The sequence below is a fragment of the Remersonia thermophila genome, chromosome 1, assembly GCF_042764415.1.
Source record: "Remersonia thermophila strain ATCC 22073 chromosome 1, whole genome shotgun sequence".
NCBI lineage: Eukaryota > Fungi > Ascomycota > Sordariomycetes > Sordariales > Chaetomiaceae > Remersonia > Remersonia thermophila.
This window is the reverse complement of record NC_092217.1, coordinates 1815790-1830341: the sequence shown is the minus strand read 5'-3', so window position 1 is coordinate 1830341 and position 14552 is coordinate 1815790. Positions and strand designations below refer to the sequence as shown.

At 58.3% G+C, this 14552-nt stretch overlaps 5 protein-coding genes across 5 annotated transcripts; 2 read left to right on the top strand and 3 right to left on the bottom strand.

The window, feature by feature from the left end:
• Positions 1-1400: 1400 nt before the first annotated feature.
• Positions 1401-2533, top strand: VTJ83DRAFT_511 (uncharacterized protein; the record flags this gene model as incomplete). Its single annotated transcript, XM_071011674.1, has 4 exons — positions 1401-1561; positions 1645-1757; positions 1840-2333; positions 2396-2533. The coding sequence occupies 4 exons, from the start codon at positions 1401-1403 to the stop codon at positions 2531-2533; spliced, it is 906 nt and encodes a 301-aa protein (XP_070869864.1).
• Positions 2534-3668: 1135 nt separating this feature from the next.
• VTJ83DRAFT_510 (uncharacterized protein) lies at positions 3669-5168 on the bottom strand (the record flags this gene model as incomplete). The annotated part of the gene is made up of 1 exon (XM_071011663.1): positions 3669-5168. One exon carries the CDS (start codon positions 5166-5168, stop codon positions 3669-3671), a length of 1500 nt encoding a protein of 499 aa, XP_070869863.1.
• A 1465-nt stretch (positions 5169-6633) lies between these two features.
• Positions 6634-9334, top strand: VTJ83DRAFT_509 (uncharacterized protein; the record flags this gene model as incomplete). Its single annotated transcript, XM_071011651.1, has 7 exons — positions 6634-7136; positions 7197-7459; positions 7510-7786; positions 7842-7980; positions 8033-8197; positions 8253-8887; positions 8956-9334. 7 exons carry the CDS (start codon positions 6634-6636, stop codon positions 9332-9334), a joined length of 2361 nt encoding a protein of 786 aa, XP_070869862.1.
• Positions 9335-9846: 512 nt separating this feature from the next.
• On the bottom strand, positions 9847-11211 carry VTJ83DRAFT_508 (uncharacterized protein; the record flags this gene model as incomplete). Its single annotated transcript, XM_071011640.1, has 2 exons — positions 9847-11004; positions 11059-11211. The coding sequence occupies 2 exons, from the start codon at positions 11209-11211 to the stop codon at positions 9847-9849; spliced, it is 1311 nt and encodes a 436-aa protein (XP_070869861.1).
• Positions 11212-12909: 1698 nt separating this feature from the next.
• VTJ83DRAFT_507 (uncharacterized protein) lies at positions 12910-13638 on the bottom strand (the record flags this gene model as incomplete). Its single annotated transcript, XM_071011629.1, has 1 exon — positions 12910-13638. The coding sequence occupies one exon, from the start codon at positions 13636-13638 to the stop codon at positions 12910-12912; it is 729 nt and encodes a 242-aa protein (XP_070869860.1).
• Between the last annotated feature and the right edge of the window lie 914 nt (positions 13639-14552).

The following is a 14552-nucleotide window of genomic DNA, read 5'->3' as shown; positions in this document are numbered from 1 at the left end:
TCCCATTTTCTTTCTCATCTGCTGTTTTGGAGGTTATACGGGCCGGGGAGTGAAAACCTTGTATCTAAGATGGATGGTTGGTTTGCTTGGGTGTTCATGATAACTGGCTGTTGTTCCTTTCAACCTTCCATTTTCGTCTCACGACTCAGTCCGCACTTTTCTCTGTTAGTCATAACGCTACCCGACAAGGCGCCGCAGACTTGGAATGCTCGGATACGATTGAGGCATTTGTGAACCTGACATGAATCCTGCCGGGCTGGCTAATCCGAACAATATGTCCTGTGCTGTGATGGACTTTTCTGAACGTTCATGTGTAAGGTAGGTACCTAGGTATATCCGTAGGTAGAGTACCTGGCCAACGACAAGAGGCATGAGATCAGAGGACCACGTGTCGGCGGCATCTTTGACCATTCCTTCCATCCCTGCCATGGTGAAGCGAGGGCCGGCTCTCTGTCAAACAGGCACCTTGGAACCTTGAACAACCAAGACCTTCCACACCGAGATCTCCGAGTCATGGGAATATCTTGGTGTTGTTTCGACTCGACACCCCGGGGACTCTCTCGGCAGGCTCGCCCTCCCTTGACCATTCCATGCAGATCTGTGGCTGAAGGGTGTCGCTGAGGTGCTGCATGTCTGAAGACCTAGCTTGTCGCGGCAGCATACATCCAGCCGAGGATAAAAAAAGCACCTAATATACCCTGCCGCTGGAAACTTACAAAACAGCCGATCGCAGGGGATCATCCGCTGTGGTTCTATCTCCCGGATTACTGGGAAGGGTTAGGTGACCCAAGTTACAAGAAGGAGCAGCCCCGTTCGCACCTGCTGCAAGCAGACAGAGGCCCCACCCTGCGTTCCCCGAGTCGCAACCCCTGGTAGCCCGTGTTAGCGCGTTACAGGGACTCCCGCCAATGGCGCACCGAGGTCTCAAGTAACGGTCCAGCGCGAGGTACGGCCCCACCCAGCCCGAGACGATCGCCAGGAGCTCCGAAAGGACACAGTTGTGAATACAACACCCGGGCCCGCCGCCAACGTCGAAGCTCACCACCAAACTCAAATTCTCCGTGCAACGATCGCCCTTTTGTCCTCTCTTTTCTTTTCCCGCCCGACTCCAACTCGCCGGCCATTTCCCCAGCTTTCCGTTTCAGCTTGCTGAGCTTGTTTGGAGCGACCTAGGCGGCTCCATCTTGTTTTCCTCCCGCGTCGGACCAAGCTTCGAGCTCACCCCCCTCCCCGCGGCCGATTGCGTTTGTCGCGTGGTCGAAACCAACGCTCCGGGTTCGCTCAATCGCCTCGCCACCCCGATACCCCCCCAATTGAGCCAGCAGGACTGTCCACCTCTTGACGACGCTCTTGTTCGATCCCGCCAATCTCCCTCCCGCACACACACCCGACACGGAACCATGGCGCAGATGCGAGGTCCGGGTAGCTACGGCATGGCCGCGCCGCCTCCCTTCGGCGGGCCTGTGGAGGACAGGACGGAGAAGAGCCCGCTGGACGCCATCCGCCAGCAGACGAGCAAGATCGAGGACCTTCTCGACACGCTGAGCGAGCCCATCAAGCCGTATGCTCTCCTCCCTCCCTGGAACAACGGTTACCCCCCTCCACCGAACAGCTTCCTGCTGACACGTCGCATTTTCTCGACAGCTTCCTCCCTGCCATTGGCCGCTTCCTGATCGTCGTTACCTTCATCGAGGACGCCCTCAGAATAATAACACAATGGAGCGACCAGCTCCTGTACCTGCGTGACTACCGCCACAGTACGTGCTTCTCCGCCGGTCGAAACTTTCCGTGCCGCATCCCTTTGCAGGATACCCTAACCAAGCCCTCCCTCCAAACCAGTCCCGTCGGGCATCACGCACGTCTTCCTCATCTCCAACGTCATCGCCATGGCCATCTGCTCCGTCCTCGTTATCGTCCGCAAGCACTCCGAGTACGCCGTGGCGGGCCTCATGGCCGTTGTGGTCACCCAGGCTCTCGGCTACGGCCTCATTTTCGACCTCAACTTCTTCCTGCGCAACCTGTCGGTCATGGGCGGTCTGTTGATGGTGCTGTCCGACTCGTGGGTGCGCAAGACCAAGGCGTTCGCGGGCCTGCCCCAGATCGAGGAGAAGGATCGCAAGATGTACTTCCAGCTTGCGGGCCGCGTGCTGCTCATCTTCCTCTTCGTCGGGTTCGTCTTCAGCGGCCAGTGGTCGGTCTGGCGTGTGATTGTTTCGCTCATTGGGCTCGTGGCCTGCATCATGGTGGTTGTGGGCTTCAAGGCCAAGTTCAGCGCTACGCTGCTGGTTGTCATTCTCAGCGTCTTTAACGTGCTGGTGAACAATTTCTGGACGGTGAGTGTTTGGCCTTGGAAGCAACCGAAAAGGAGAAGAGCTCTAGCTGACGTCTGTCACAGCTCCACGAGCACCACCCCCACAAGGACTTCGCCAAGTACGACTTCTTCCAGATCCTCTCCATCGTCGGCGGTCTCCTGCTCCTGGTCAACAGCGGCCCGGGCCAGCTTAGCGTCGACGAGAAGAAGAAGGTGTACTAGACGGCAGCCGCGTTGCGGTGTGGTTGTTCAAGGCTAGGAGGGTGCTAGCAGAAGCGGCAACGGAGGCTGTTTCGTTCCAGTGGCTCGGGGGCTAGTTTGTCACGGGTTTCTGGATCATGAGGAAAACGCAAACCAAGAAAACACAAAGATAACAATTGATATGGGGTCCTGGTAAAGGAGCGCACACGGAGGTTTTGGCCGCCGGGACGGAGAGAAGAGAGAAAGAGGCAAAAGAAATGGCCAGGTGATAGCGGCAGCGGCAGCAGTAGCAGCAGGGAGGGGTTTTGGGCATATCCATCTATCATTCTCATCGCTCTTCCGCGGCAAAGCTGGCTGACGCTTGACCGATGGTGTGTATCGTTGAAAAAACACGCGCACATCTCGACAGCATGAATGAATGCACATGCAACATGAGATCTCACGATGGTCAGCAGGTCGTGGTCGGTCGGAGGAGGGCCTGGGGGTAGGGAGTTTCTGGAGTTTCACACGGCTCATGCAGCTCTCGTCGGCTTCGAATATAAACAGTCTTTCCACAAGGTTCTGATACATACGGCCATACCCACAAGAAAGCACGGGATCCCGTCCGCTCTCCCCTAGTTAAGCTTGTGAGGGCCCGAGTAGTAGTTGGGTCGGTGACGACCAGCGAATGCCGGGTGCTGTATGTTTTTTTCTTGCGTTTCTTTTTTTTTTGTCGTTTTATGGGACGTCACTTTACTCTGCATGATCCTTGGTGATTTTATAGCCTTTCTGATGGGGGAAATGGGTGAGTGGGAGGGGTTGTCTGAGACACTGCTGACCTCACCCTGCCGACTTGGTCTATTACCTCCTTAGGGACTTGCCAAAGCCCCAAGATGCGGGCTGCCCAGTCTATCGCCCTCAGCAGTACTGCATACATGTGGTACATGGCTTCGTTGGAGCGGAGAAAAGATATTGCCATGACCCCTTCTTCCCTGCCCTCAGAGAATCTGGCCAGTCTGGGCTGTCAATGCGGCCCCGTCACAGGTTCGGCCCGCCCAAGACGCGGCGCAGAGCAGACCGGTCGTTTGAGGCACAGGCAAACCAAGACGATAGGGACATGGCTTGGTGTTGCGTCCTTGAGAACAGCAAGGCTGTCTCCCGCCTCGCTGGCCGCCCCTCAAGGAATCACCAAGCTGTCTACCGACTGCTTCGCCAAATCAATGATCTTCATGCAAGGCGGCTTCTCGGTCATCTCTTTGGGTGACACATAATCCGCCGGCCGCTCGACCAGCCCCGCCTTCACCAGCACATCCAACTCTTCATGCCTCCTCTTTGACCTTTCCTCCATCAGATTAATAATCTGCTTCAGCCCGGGCTGGAACGCATCCCTCATGCCCTCGACCCCTGGCGTACACTCGTCGATCCCGTAGACATCCACCTTCAACAGCGCCCTGACCGTCAGCCGCCACAACATTGGCTCGAGCATCGCCCCCTCCAACTTCTCCTTGTTCCTGCAGTGGACAGGGTCCATCCGTTCCATCCACCCCCAGAGGCCACCGTACCCGGCGACGGTGAAGCGCATCTTTTGCCGGGCGTGCTCGGCCTCGGCGGCGGCGGCGTCGACCAGGTCAAGGACGCGGGTGTAGGCGTTGGACAAGGAGGGCAGCAGAGCGCTGAGCATCATCACGCTTAGCATCGTCTGAACGTTGGCGGCCTGGTTGTTGATGTCCACGTGGTTGTCGCTGCATACCGGGCAGAGGATGGCGTCGTGCGCGGCGCGCGTGGCGGTGCGGACGACCATGAGAGCCGGGCCGGCTTCGCGAGGGAGGGTTTGGAGGTTGATGAGGGCTTGGAAGAGGGTGGAGAGGCAGCAGCAGGTTTTAGCGTCGTTGTTGTTGTTGGTGCTGGTGGTAGTGGTGGTGGTGATGGCAGCGGTGGCGGCGGAAGCCGGCTCGGATTGTGGTGATGCGTGAGAGCTTGGTGAGCTTCCAGCGCCAGAGGATGGTGGTGAGAGGCTAGGCAGCGGGCTGAGATCGAAATGCATGATCTGAGCGATATCCTCACCCGAAACCTCTGGGTTGGGTGCCCGTGGCGTCGGAGGGGTGTCACTGGCTGGCTCGTCCCAGTTTATGTCGGCAAAGCCGCGCATAGACCAGAACCCCCGTTGTGTACCTAGTGGTTTATGGGTGGCGAGGGGTTGTTGCTCTTGTGGTTGGGACTGGGCTTGAGGATCCTGCATAATGTTGGTCTTGGGTGGGTTGGGTAGGAGCTGAGAGCTTCCGTCGAGGATATCAAAAAAGTTCATATCCATATCATTCATGCCAAAGAACGAAAGGTCCAGATCCATGCCGAAAGACCCGTCGAGGTTAAAATCGGGGAAGATGATGGGTTGGGATCCCGAACTAGGAGTTGTTTCTGGCGCTGCTGGGACTGTTGCGGCTGTCTGTGGCATCGCAGTTGGTTCAGAAAGATCAGGGAGAGGCCTCTGGCGTTCTGATGCCGCTGCGCGGTCTTTTGGCTCGGTCGGGCAATACTTCCTAGGCCGCCCCATTCGTTTCTGAGGGGAATAGACGCACTCGATGCCCTCACGCTTGCAACGGGCACATCCGTCGAGTTCCTTGGAACAGGCCAGCTTTCGGCCTCCTATGAGCCCAGTCAGAACGAGGCATGGGCCCATGTATCGGAGTTTAGGCAGAGTCTCGTACGGCACTCATCGCATGCCCGGCGCTTGGGTTGCTCTGCTGAATTCTTTCCAGCCATCCCTGCAATCCCCTCTGTTGATGTCGGTGCTTTGATCCTGTTCGCCGTCCGGGCCTCCCGGCAGCGTGTAACTTTGTGTGGACTAAGTTGGTAGGCCGTGTTGAATCGCGTCAAATGTCAGGTGCAGTCAAGCTGGCGCAGGGCCGAAGTATGCTTTGTGAGGGTGAGAGATGACGCTCCTCAAGAGAGGTTGCTCGCATTCGACTCTGATTAACCGACTGACCAATGATGCTGACAAAGAACAAACATAGGGAAACACGAAGAACCAGGACCCAAGGTCGTGCTGCTGGGCGAATAAGGGTGGGCACTGCCGCCTGTCCATGTCAGATCTCCCGAGATCCTTTGGCCAAAACGTCAGGCAGCCATCAGCAACGTATGAATCAGGCCAGGGCGTTCCGTCCAGACGAACGCGCACCTCCGATGCGCAGCAGAACAGTCGGATCTGGTCGAGGGAGCGCACAAGTGCCGGATGTTGCCGTCAGCCTCGAGAGAGCGAGCGTACCGGGATATCCATCCTCTCGACTCAGCTTCTCATATTAACCTGGCTCGTTGTCGAACGGAAGAGGAGACTATAGTTCATATCAACACACTCCTCGGTCTCATTCAAGATCATCAGCTCTCTGAGGTTCATTTTCTACAACCTTCCATAGAGCCTGCTTATATTGAGGTGATTTGTATCGGTGGTCTGGAAGCTGGCCTAATGTATGCACCATCCTCTGCACAAAGTACCTCCGCGCTCCTTGGTGGCGCCCCTGAGCCACAGAGGCCTTCCTCTGGTTCCTCATGATCCCAGCTTAAAGCAGCTCCGGGCGTTCAATGAACGTATGGGGACATGAAGACGCCAGTTTCTCCAGATCTAACCAGGACGGCGTCAATGTCTCAGCCCCTTCCAAGCCCCCGACATGTCAGATTCCAGTGGCGCTGGGTCGAACTTCGATTTGGTGCAGCCAGACGGACCGTCGTTGATCCGCAAAGTCTCCGAGGCCGACCGTCTGGGCACGACCCGACAGTACACAGAAGAGGCCATATTTATTTGTCTCAAAGAAAAATACAGAGAAAAGTAGTAGTAGAAGAAGAAAAGAGACGAGGAAAAGAGAGGAAACAAACAAAAGAAGATTGGAGGGAAAGAAAACAAGAGGAAAGAACAACGAGAGTTGATGCTTGATGGGCGTGTAAGAGAAACCGCCCGGCGCATCGGCGCCGCCCACTTTCTGGGGCCGAGATGTGGGACATGCTGACCCCACTTGACCTTGCCATTAGAGGACTAGCGCAATCTGCCGATAAGAAAAAAAGTCCAGATACCTACAACATTCTGCTGCTGCGCAGATGCACTCAATTCACGTTCACCACAGGCAGTATTCGGACAGCGCTATACCACCGCCATGGGGTCAAAACTAACAGACAAGAAACGAAAGCAAGTTGAATCGGACTCCGAGTCCGACAATGAGCTGGCAAACGGTCTTTTCGACGGTGTTTTGTCGCAGAGCGAGTCCGATGACGACGACTACATTGCCTCCGGCGACGAGGACGAGGATGTCGACGACAGCGGGAGCGAGGATAGCGAGGGGACCGACGACGATGAGGATGAGAACGATGATGGTTTCTCCAGCGATGAGATCCCCTCGGACGTCGAGCATGAGGATGAGATGGACAAGCTCGCCAAGAAACAAGAGGAGCTTGAAATAACAGAGCCCGGCGTCGACCCGAAGCCGAGGAAGAAGGCGGAGGAGGAAGAAGAAGGAAGAAACTACAGGATCGAGAAGGATGCCAACGGCGGGGAGCGTTATGTTTATGACGAGATCGACCCGGTCTACGACTCGGACGATACCGACTTCAACGAGCCCGCCAACACCATCGGCAATATTCCCCTGAGCTTCTATGACAGGTAGGAGGCTTCCAGCATGCTCTCTCCCGCTCGTCAACCTTCTGACAATGGCATCTTCAGCTATCCGCATATCGGCTACGACATCAATGGCAAGAAGATCATGCGCCCGGCGACGGGCGATGCGCTGCAGAGCCTGCTCGACAGCATTGAGGTCCCCGAGGGATGGACTGGCCTGACGGATATCAACACGGGCAATCCGCTCAACCTTACCAAAGAGGAGCTGGAACTGGTCCGCCGGGTTCAGATGGGTCTTCTTCCTGAGGATGTTGAGGATCCGTACCCAGACACCGTCGAGTGGTTCACTTCTGTCGAGGAGAAGATGCGTAAGTGCCAGCCAACGCCCGTCTGCTGAGCAGTTGCTGACCATGAGCAGCTTTGAGCGCTGCCCCTGAACCCAAGCGGCGTTTTGTCCCCTCCAAAAACGAGGCCAAGCAGATCATGAAGCTTGTCCGGGCCATCCGCGAAGGCCGAATTCTGCCGTACAAGCCGCCCGAGGAGCGCGAAAAGGAGCTGGAGGAACAGGAGGAGCAATACTTCGATCTCTGGCAGAACGAGGAACCACGCGCCCCGAACCCGATGCACATCCCCGCTCCCAAGCTCCCACCCCCCGGTTACGACCTCTCCTATAACCCCCCAGAAGAATACCTGCCGTACGTTGGGAAGCCCCTTTGAGTCTTACGATCCATAATGCTGACGGCATGCCAGGACCAAGGAGGAGAGGGAGGCGTGGGAAAAGGAGGACCCGGAGGACCGAGAGAAGGACTATCTGCCAACAAAGTACGACGCGTTGCGCAAGGTTCCTGCTTGGGGCAGCTTCGTCAAGGAGAGGTTTGAGCGGTGCATGGTAAGTAGATCGTCGGCGCCTTCCAGCAGCGCATGCTCACCCAGTTGCCCAGGACCTTTATCTGGCACCTCGTGTGCGGAAGAACAGGCTCAACATCGACCCGAACTCGCTTCTCCCGAAACTGCCTTCTCCCTCTGAGCTAAAGCCCTTCCCCACGGTTGTCCAAACCATCTTCCGGGGTCATGACGGGCGCGTGCGGAGTGTTGCGATTGATCCGGTAAGGGAAATGGACACCGGCACGGTTTTTGACACGCTTGCTGACCCTAAACTAGACTGGCGTTGCGCTTGCCACAGGTGGCGATGACGGCACTGTACGCGTCTGGGAGCTCTTGACTGGCCGCCAAGTATGGTCTGTCAAGCTCAGCAGCGATGAGCCAGTCAATACGGTACGGTGGAGGCCGACCAAAGACGCGTTCATCCTTGCGGCGGCCGCGGGAGAGGACATCTTCCTCATGGTGCCGACGCATGCCAGCGTCACGCCGGCCCTGGATCAGGCTAGCAGGGACATCCTGTCGGCGGGTTTCGGCTATGCAACCAACGGACAGCAGCAGCAGCTCGCCCCGGGCAAAGAGCCGCCAGGAAAGTGGTCGCGGCCAGGCACCAAGCTGGAAGATGAGGGTGTCCTGATCAAGATCACGGTCAGGTCCGCAGTCAAGGTCATCAACTGGCACAGGAGAGGCGACCACTTCTGCACCGTCTCGCCCCGTGGTCAGCGCAGCTCCGTGGCCATCCACACGCTGTCGAAGCACTTGACTCAGATCCCCTTCCGAAAGCTCGCGGGCCTGGCCCAGACGGCTGCTTTCCATCCGCTGCGCCCGTTGTTCTTTGTGGCCACTCAGCGTACGATCCGATGCTACGACCTGCAAAAGCTGGAGCTGGTCAAGATTGTGCAGCCTGGCGCGAAATGGTGCGTGCTCTCCTGCATTTTGTTGGGTCCCCTCCACGACTTATGAGTGGACTACTGACTCCGCACAGGATCTCGTCCTTTGACATCCACCCCGGAGGCGACAACCTGATTGTAGGCAGCTACGACAAGCGCCTGCTGTGGCACGATCTCGACCTCTCCAACAGGCCGTACAAAACGATGCGGTTCCACGGCGAGGCGATTCGACAAGTGCGCTACCACAAGGGCGGACTCCCGCTGTTTGCCGACGCCAGTGACGACGGCACTCTGCAGATCTTCCACGGCAAGGTCCCGAATGATCAGCTCGAGAACCCTACCATCGTTCCCGTTAAGATGCTCAAGGGACACAAGGTGGTCAGCAAGTTGGGAGTGCTGGATATTGACTGGCACCCGAGAGAGCCTTGGTGTGTCAGCGCTGGTGCCGATGGGACCGCACGCCTGTGGATGTAAGAGCGGTGGAGGAAGGACGAACAATCGGATTGGTGGCTGGCGCGTGGTCAGGAGGACATGGCATACATTTGCCTATACGTAAGTCCAATCTTTCCCATAGGGCGTCGGTCTGCGTTGGAGGTTGGCGTCGCTCGGCTGTCGGTGTTGATACCTGTCCGCGTGTGTCATAATTGAGCATACTTTGTCATCAAGAAGCATGGTGCTTTCCAAGTCCCGCCCCATTTCACGCCTGCGTTCTCTAGGTGATTTCCTTCTCGAGCTTCTCTCTTCAACGCCCAACTCTGAGGCTGCATGCATGCCAGCAAGGCCCATTCTGGCTGACCAACCTGGTCTCGGGTTATGCACGCTTGACCGCCATCGCAACCCAACAACCCAACAGAAGGATCCAAGGCGCAATCTCTGCGTTCTTCACCATGCTTTCCGTCCAATGGATATCTTTGGTGTATTTCTTTAGCTATTAAAAGCTTGCCAGCTTACCCTCCCTCTTCCTTGCCCCCCCGGAGCCCCCTTCTTCATACCATCGACGACACTCCGTCCTTGAACCTCTCAAACAGCTTCAAATCCACCGCCTCTGCCATGGCCTTATACCCTGCCGGATTCAGATGCAAATAATCTCCCGTATCATACTCCGGCCTGAGCTGCGTCGCGTTCTTCGGATCCCGCACCACCGCGTCAAAGTCCACCACCGCATCAAACCTCTTGCTCGTCCTGATCCACCGATTCACCCTCTGCCTCTGCGCCTCCCTGGCCGGCTCGCCGTACACCTGGCCCGGCCCGCTCATGGGCGTGATGGTGGCCCCGATGACGGCAATCCCGGCCGCGTGAAGGCGGGAAATGATTTGGTCGTACGCGAGCAGCAGGCGGTCGCCAACCGCGGCTTGGTCGGCCTCGGTCGCCGGGGCCGTGCCGAGATCGTTGACGCCCTCAAAGACGATGGCGTAGCGCACGTTGGGGTGGGCGAGGACGTCCCGCTCGACGCGGCCGAGGGCGTTGGGGCCGAGGCCGTCGGTCAGGACGCGGTTCCCGCCCGCGGCCATGTTCATCACGGCGATGGAGCGGAGGAGGGGGGCGTCGCGGCCCCTGGCGGTGCGCAGGCGAGAGAGGAGCTGGTCGGGCCAGCGGTCGTTGCCGTTGGTGGTGGAGCCGCGGCCGTCGGTGATGCTGTCTCCGACGATGGCGAGGGCCCGGTGCTGGGAGGGGAGCCAGGCTTGCACGGCCGAGATGAGGAACCACTTGTCGATGCGCTGGACGGAGGCGTCGGAGCTGAGGTCCCGGGCGGTGAGGAGGTTGCCCTTGGCCAGCCAGCTGCTGGTGCGAGACCCAGGGTGGCCGGTGATGGCGTGTCCCCGCTGGCCCTTGGCGAGGTAGACGGTGATGGTCAGGCTGGTTTGGGCCTTGACGGGGAACCGGATGGGGTCGGAGACGACGAGGGCGCCGTTGGGGACTTGGAAGGAGGGGGAGCCGGAGAAGGTCAGGTGGCGGACCGTGTCCTGGCGGATGGCGGGCGAGCCGGCCTCGCCGTTGGCGGGGAGGGCGATGGTCGCGGCGGTGATGGGAAGGTCGGAGCCGCCGAGGGCGTTGCTGAACTGCACCCGGATGGTGCTGGCATCTTGGGTTAGGTGGACGGTTTGCCGGATGGTGGTGTCCTCAAAGACGGCGTCGGTGCCGTTCTGGAGGCGGGTCAATAGAGCGACGGGTAAGCTTTGTCACGAGGGCGAACTCACAAAGGGAGCGTTGGGCAGGTTATACGGCTCGACCTGCTGGGGCATCGACGCCCAGATGTCGACCCAGTGGTCGCGGCACGTCGCGACCGAGACGAGCGTGGCGCCCAGAGCGAGGCCGAAGAGCCGGCGAAGACCGAAACCCGACGGGGACATGGTAAGAGGACCAGGAGGTGAGCAGCAACGACGGGACCGCTGGCGAGCTTCTCACTTGGACGGCAAGCTCATCGGGGTGAGCCGGGCACCGGGGGGCGGCCATGCTTTTTTTTTATCCCTTCCCCTCTCCCCGAACGTGACGCAGGAACCCGACGTCTACGCGCATGGCGGGTCGCATCCTGGCCTGTTTGGATCGGGTTGGCATGGCTCAGCGTTGCGAGGACGGTAACCTCGGAGCGAGAGGGCTCGCTGGTGCTGGCAAAATCAGGCTAAATAGCCCGCTCTGCCTACCACCGGTCCCGCAAACGAGCCCCGGGCACGAGCGGGGACTCGGAGCGCCGGGGCACGTCGCCGAACAGATCCTAGCCGATGAGACCGCTGGAGATCTGGCAAGGTCGTTGCGCAACGGTTGGCGGCGCATGCCCCTACATAGCGGCGCCTCTCCACCCAAATTCCGGGAAAACGGGCGCGTGTCATGGGCCGGGTAGATCCACGGGCACACGGCATCTGGCGGGTTGCAACAGTGGTTGAGGCAACCTCGCATTCTTAAGGACCCTCACGCGAGCTGACAGCGAGTCAAGATTTGGAAGCGAGGAAGTGTTATAAAAGACGTGTCATTCATTCTGATCTTTTTTCCACCAGTCGGAGTCTCTGTGTGGCTAGCCGATCCCTGATCGGAACATCGACGCCATCATCCTGAAGGTCCTCTTTCGAGAAACCCAAGACATCATGGACAGCGACCCAGGAAAGAAAACGATAGCTCATTGAAAGAAAGAAAAAGAAAAAAAAGAAGACAAAAGGAAATACGAATACAAACATGAAAATAAAAACTCAACCCGAAACAACCCAGCCCAGCCCACCGACCAAAAAGATGAGACCGAAAGGAAACAAAATACCAGGCTTAAACGAAACGAGAAACCAACCCCCTCCCAGACGAAAGCCACCATGACGATGACGACGACGACGACGATGACGACGACGACGACGACGACGACGACAACGACAGGGACGACAACGAAAGGGAGACCAGACCAGAGCCCTCGTCGAGAAAGAGTGTGGTCATGGAAGACAAGGGACAAAGCGGGAGAGAGAGAGAGAGAGAGAGAGAGAGAGAGAGAGAGAGAGATTGGTTGGGGGCCATGGCATCAACAGGCCAAGGCATCATGGAAGACATCAAGGCACCAACCCACTTGCTGACAGTCAGTTCATCTTGAAAGCTGGCTGTGTTCTCTTCCCCCCCACCCCCGAGCAGCCTCCAAATACGCCATGCCAGCAAGGATTGGGGTATGGCAATGATGGAGAGCTGCTGTGATGCTCACGTCGCGTGCCCCTTCCGCGACCGTCATTCGGCAGCGTCTGCGTGTTCCTCCTTACGCCGACGACGGTTTGTTGATGATCAAGGGTGCTCCCCTCCTCCATCCCTTAACCTTCTTTCAGGTTTGGGAGAGAGAGGGGGGGAAGTGAGCACCCATCCCACCAACTAGCCAACCCGACCGCCCGATCGCCCGACCGGACGACCCGCCGAAAGGAAGATGGATCGACCGGCGCCAACCATCGATGTCCGTTGTACCGAGCGCATTCCTTGTCTCCTCTCCCCGAACCCGATCTATCACCGAGGCAAGGCTTCAGGAGCGCGCCTGTATTTTCTCAACAGGGGGGGCACACGCTGGGCCTCGACTCGCCTCGCCTCGTCTCGTTTTAAAATTCGTCATCCGAGAGCCAGCCTTTCGCTGGCCCCTGCTCCTCCTCAGTCCACGCCCCTGCACCGATCACCACCCGCTCCGGCTCCTGCGTCGCAGCAGCCGGCGGGAGGAGCAGAGAGTCCAACCCCACGATGCTACTCGGGGCGTGAGACCGGCCCGGGCTAGCCGGGTGCGTGCTCCAGTCGGTGTGTGCAGGGGAGAGCCCGAAGGCCTCGTCGTGGAACCCGCGGAAGTGGTGTCCGGCGGCGCTCCGCCAGTCGGCGATGCTGGAGGGGCAGCGCTCGGCGTTGTCGCGGTTGAACCGCGCCACGTTTTCCGCGGTGAGAGGAGGGCAGGCGGGAGACGGCATGGAAGGAGACGGCCGTGAGGAGGTGACCGGGGGTCCGCGGACGGGAGCGGCGACGTTGGCAGGACAGATGGTGTCATCGGTCTCCATGGTTGAGTTTGAGGGCGGGATATGGGTCACCATATACCCGTCCTCGTACATGCCGGCGTCTGCATCGTGGGTGGTGTCGATGCGCAGGCCAGCGACGTTGGGGAAGGGGTAAGGCGGCGAGTATCCGCCTCCTTTGGCCGAGGCGCTGGCCACCTCGTTCGACGACTTATTGCGGTTGTTGAACTGGGGGCTACGGTCCCTCGAGTACACCGATGTCTCAGGGACGTGGACGGTGATCCAGTCAAAACTGTCGCGTGTCGAGCGCCTGTTTGGAGGTCTGTGGGACATGGGGTCTCGTTGGGAGGATGAATTAAAAGGGCGTGAGTGGTGGGCTGGGTGGTTGGTGGTTCGGTCAAGGTTGAATGGAGACGGCAGCGTTCAAATGCAATGAACGAGGATCGTGAAGGCCATCACGGCTGGAGTTTTTGGGGGATCTTATACAAGTGGCTCGGGGGCGGCGGGGCACAAACTGAGCTGACAGCCGAGCGAGCCTTGAGGCACGAAACACTTTAGTTTGCGGCTTCAAGCTCAGGTGATCAGCGAAGTAGGGCACCAGAAGGGGGGGCGGCGTGGGGGCATGGAATTCCCAATCGAAGCGGTCGCTTGATTTCTCTGAGTTGTCATTGCAGCGCTGCTGTTACGGTCGACCTGAGAACTTCACATGACCACGCCGGGCGATGGACGTCAAAGGATGCGCAACGACGATTACGAGATTGGAAGGATAATAAAACGCAACCGAGTCGAACGGCCTTGCAGCTGTCCAGTCTTCACCCTATAGGGCAGAGGCACCTACTAGTATGCAGCTCAAACCGACCCATGCATGCAATCGGTTTGAGTCGGTTCAGGAGTGCGGTGCTGTCGGATTGGCGGATGGGTCCCAGGCCCCTTTGCTTCCGTTTGGGGTTGGCCGCGTCTCTTGATGTGCCCACTTGACGCAGCTCGACTGGAAAGTGAGGCTTGCTGCTTCAAAACAAAGCTTTCATGTCGTTGGAGCTAGTTAGTTGTGCTCACAGCCGGAGCATGCACGGGCACCTGGGGTCATCAATGCCTCAACTCTTCTCCGAGCCAACCATTGCGGTTAGGCCCTGTATTGTTCTTTTTTGGGGGGTTGGCAGATCCAATAACTACGTAATTCTGTTTATGCCTCATGTTGACTTGTGCCAAGTCTAGAACCCGTGCCGATGCCCGGTTGCCAGCACAGT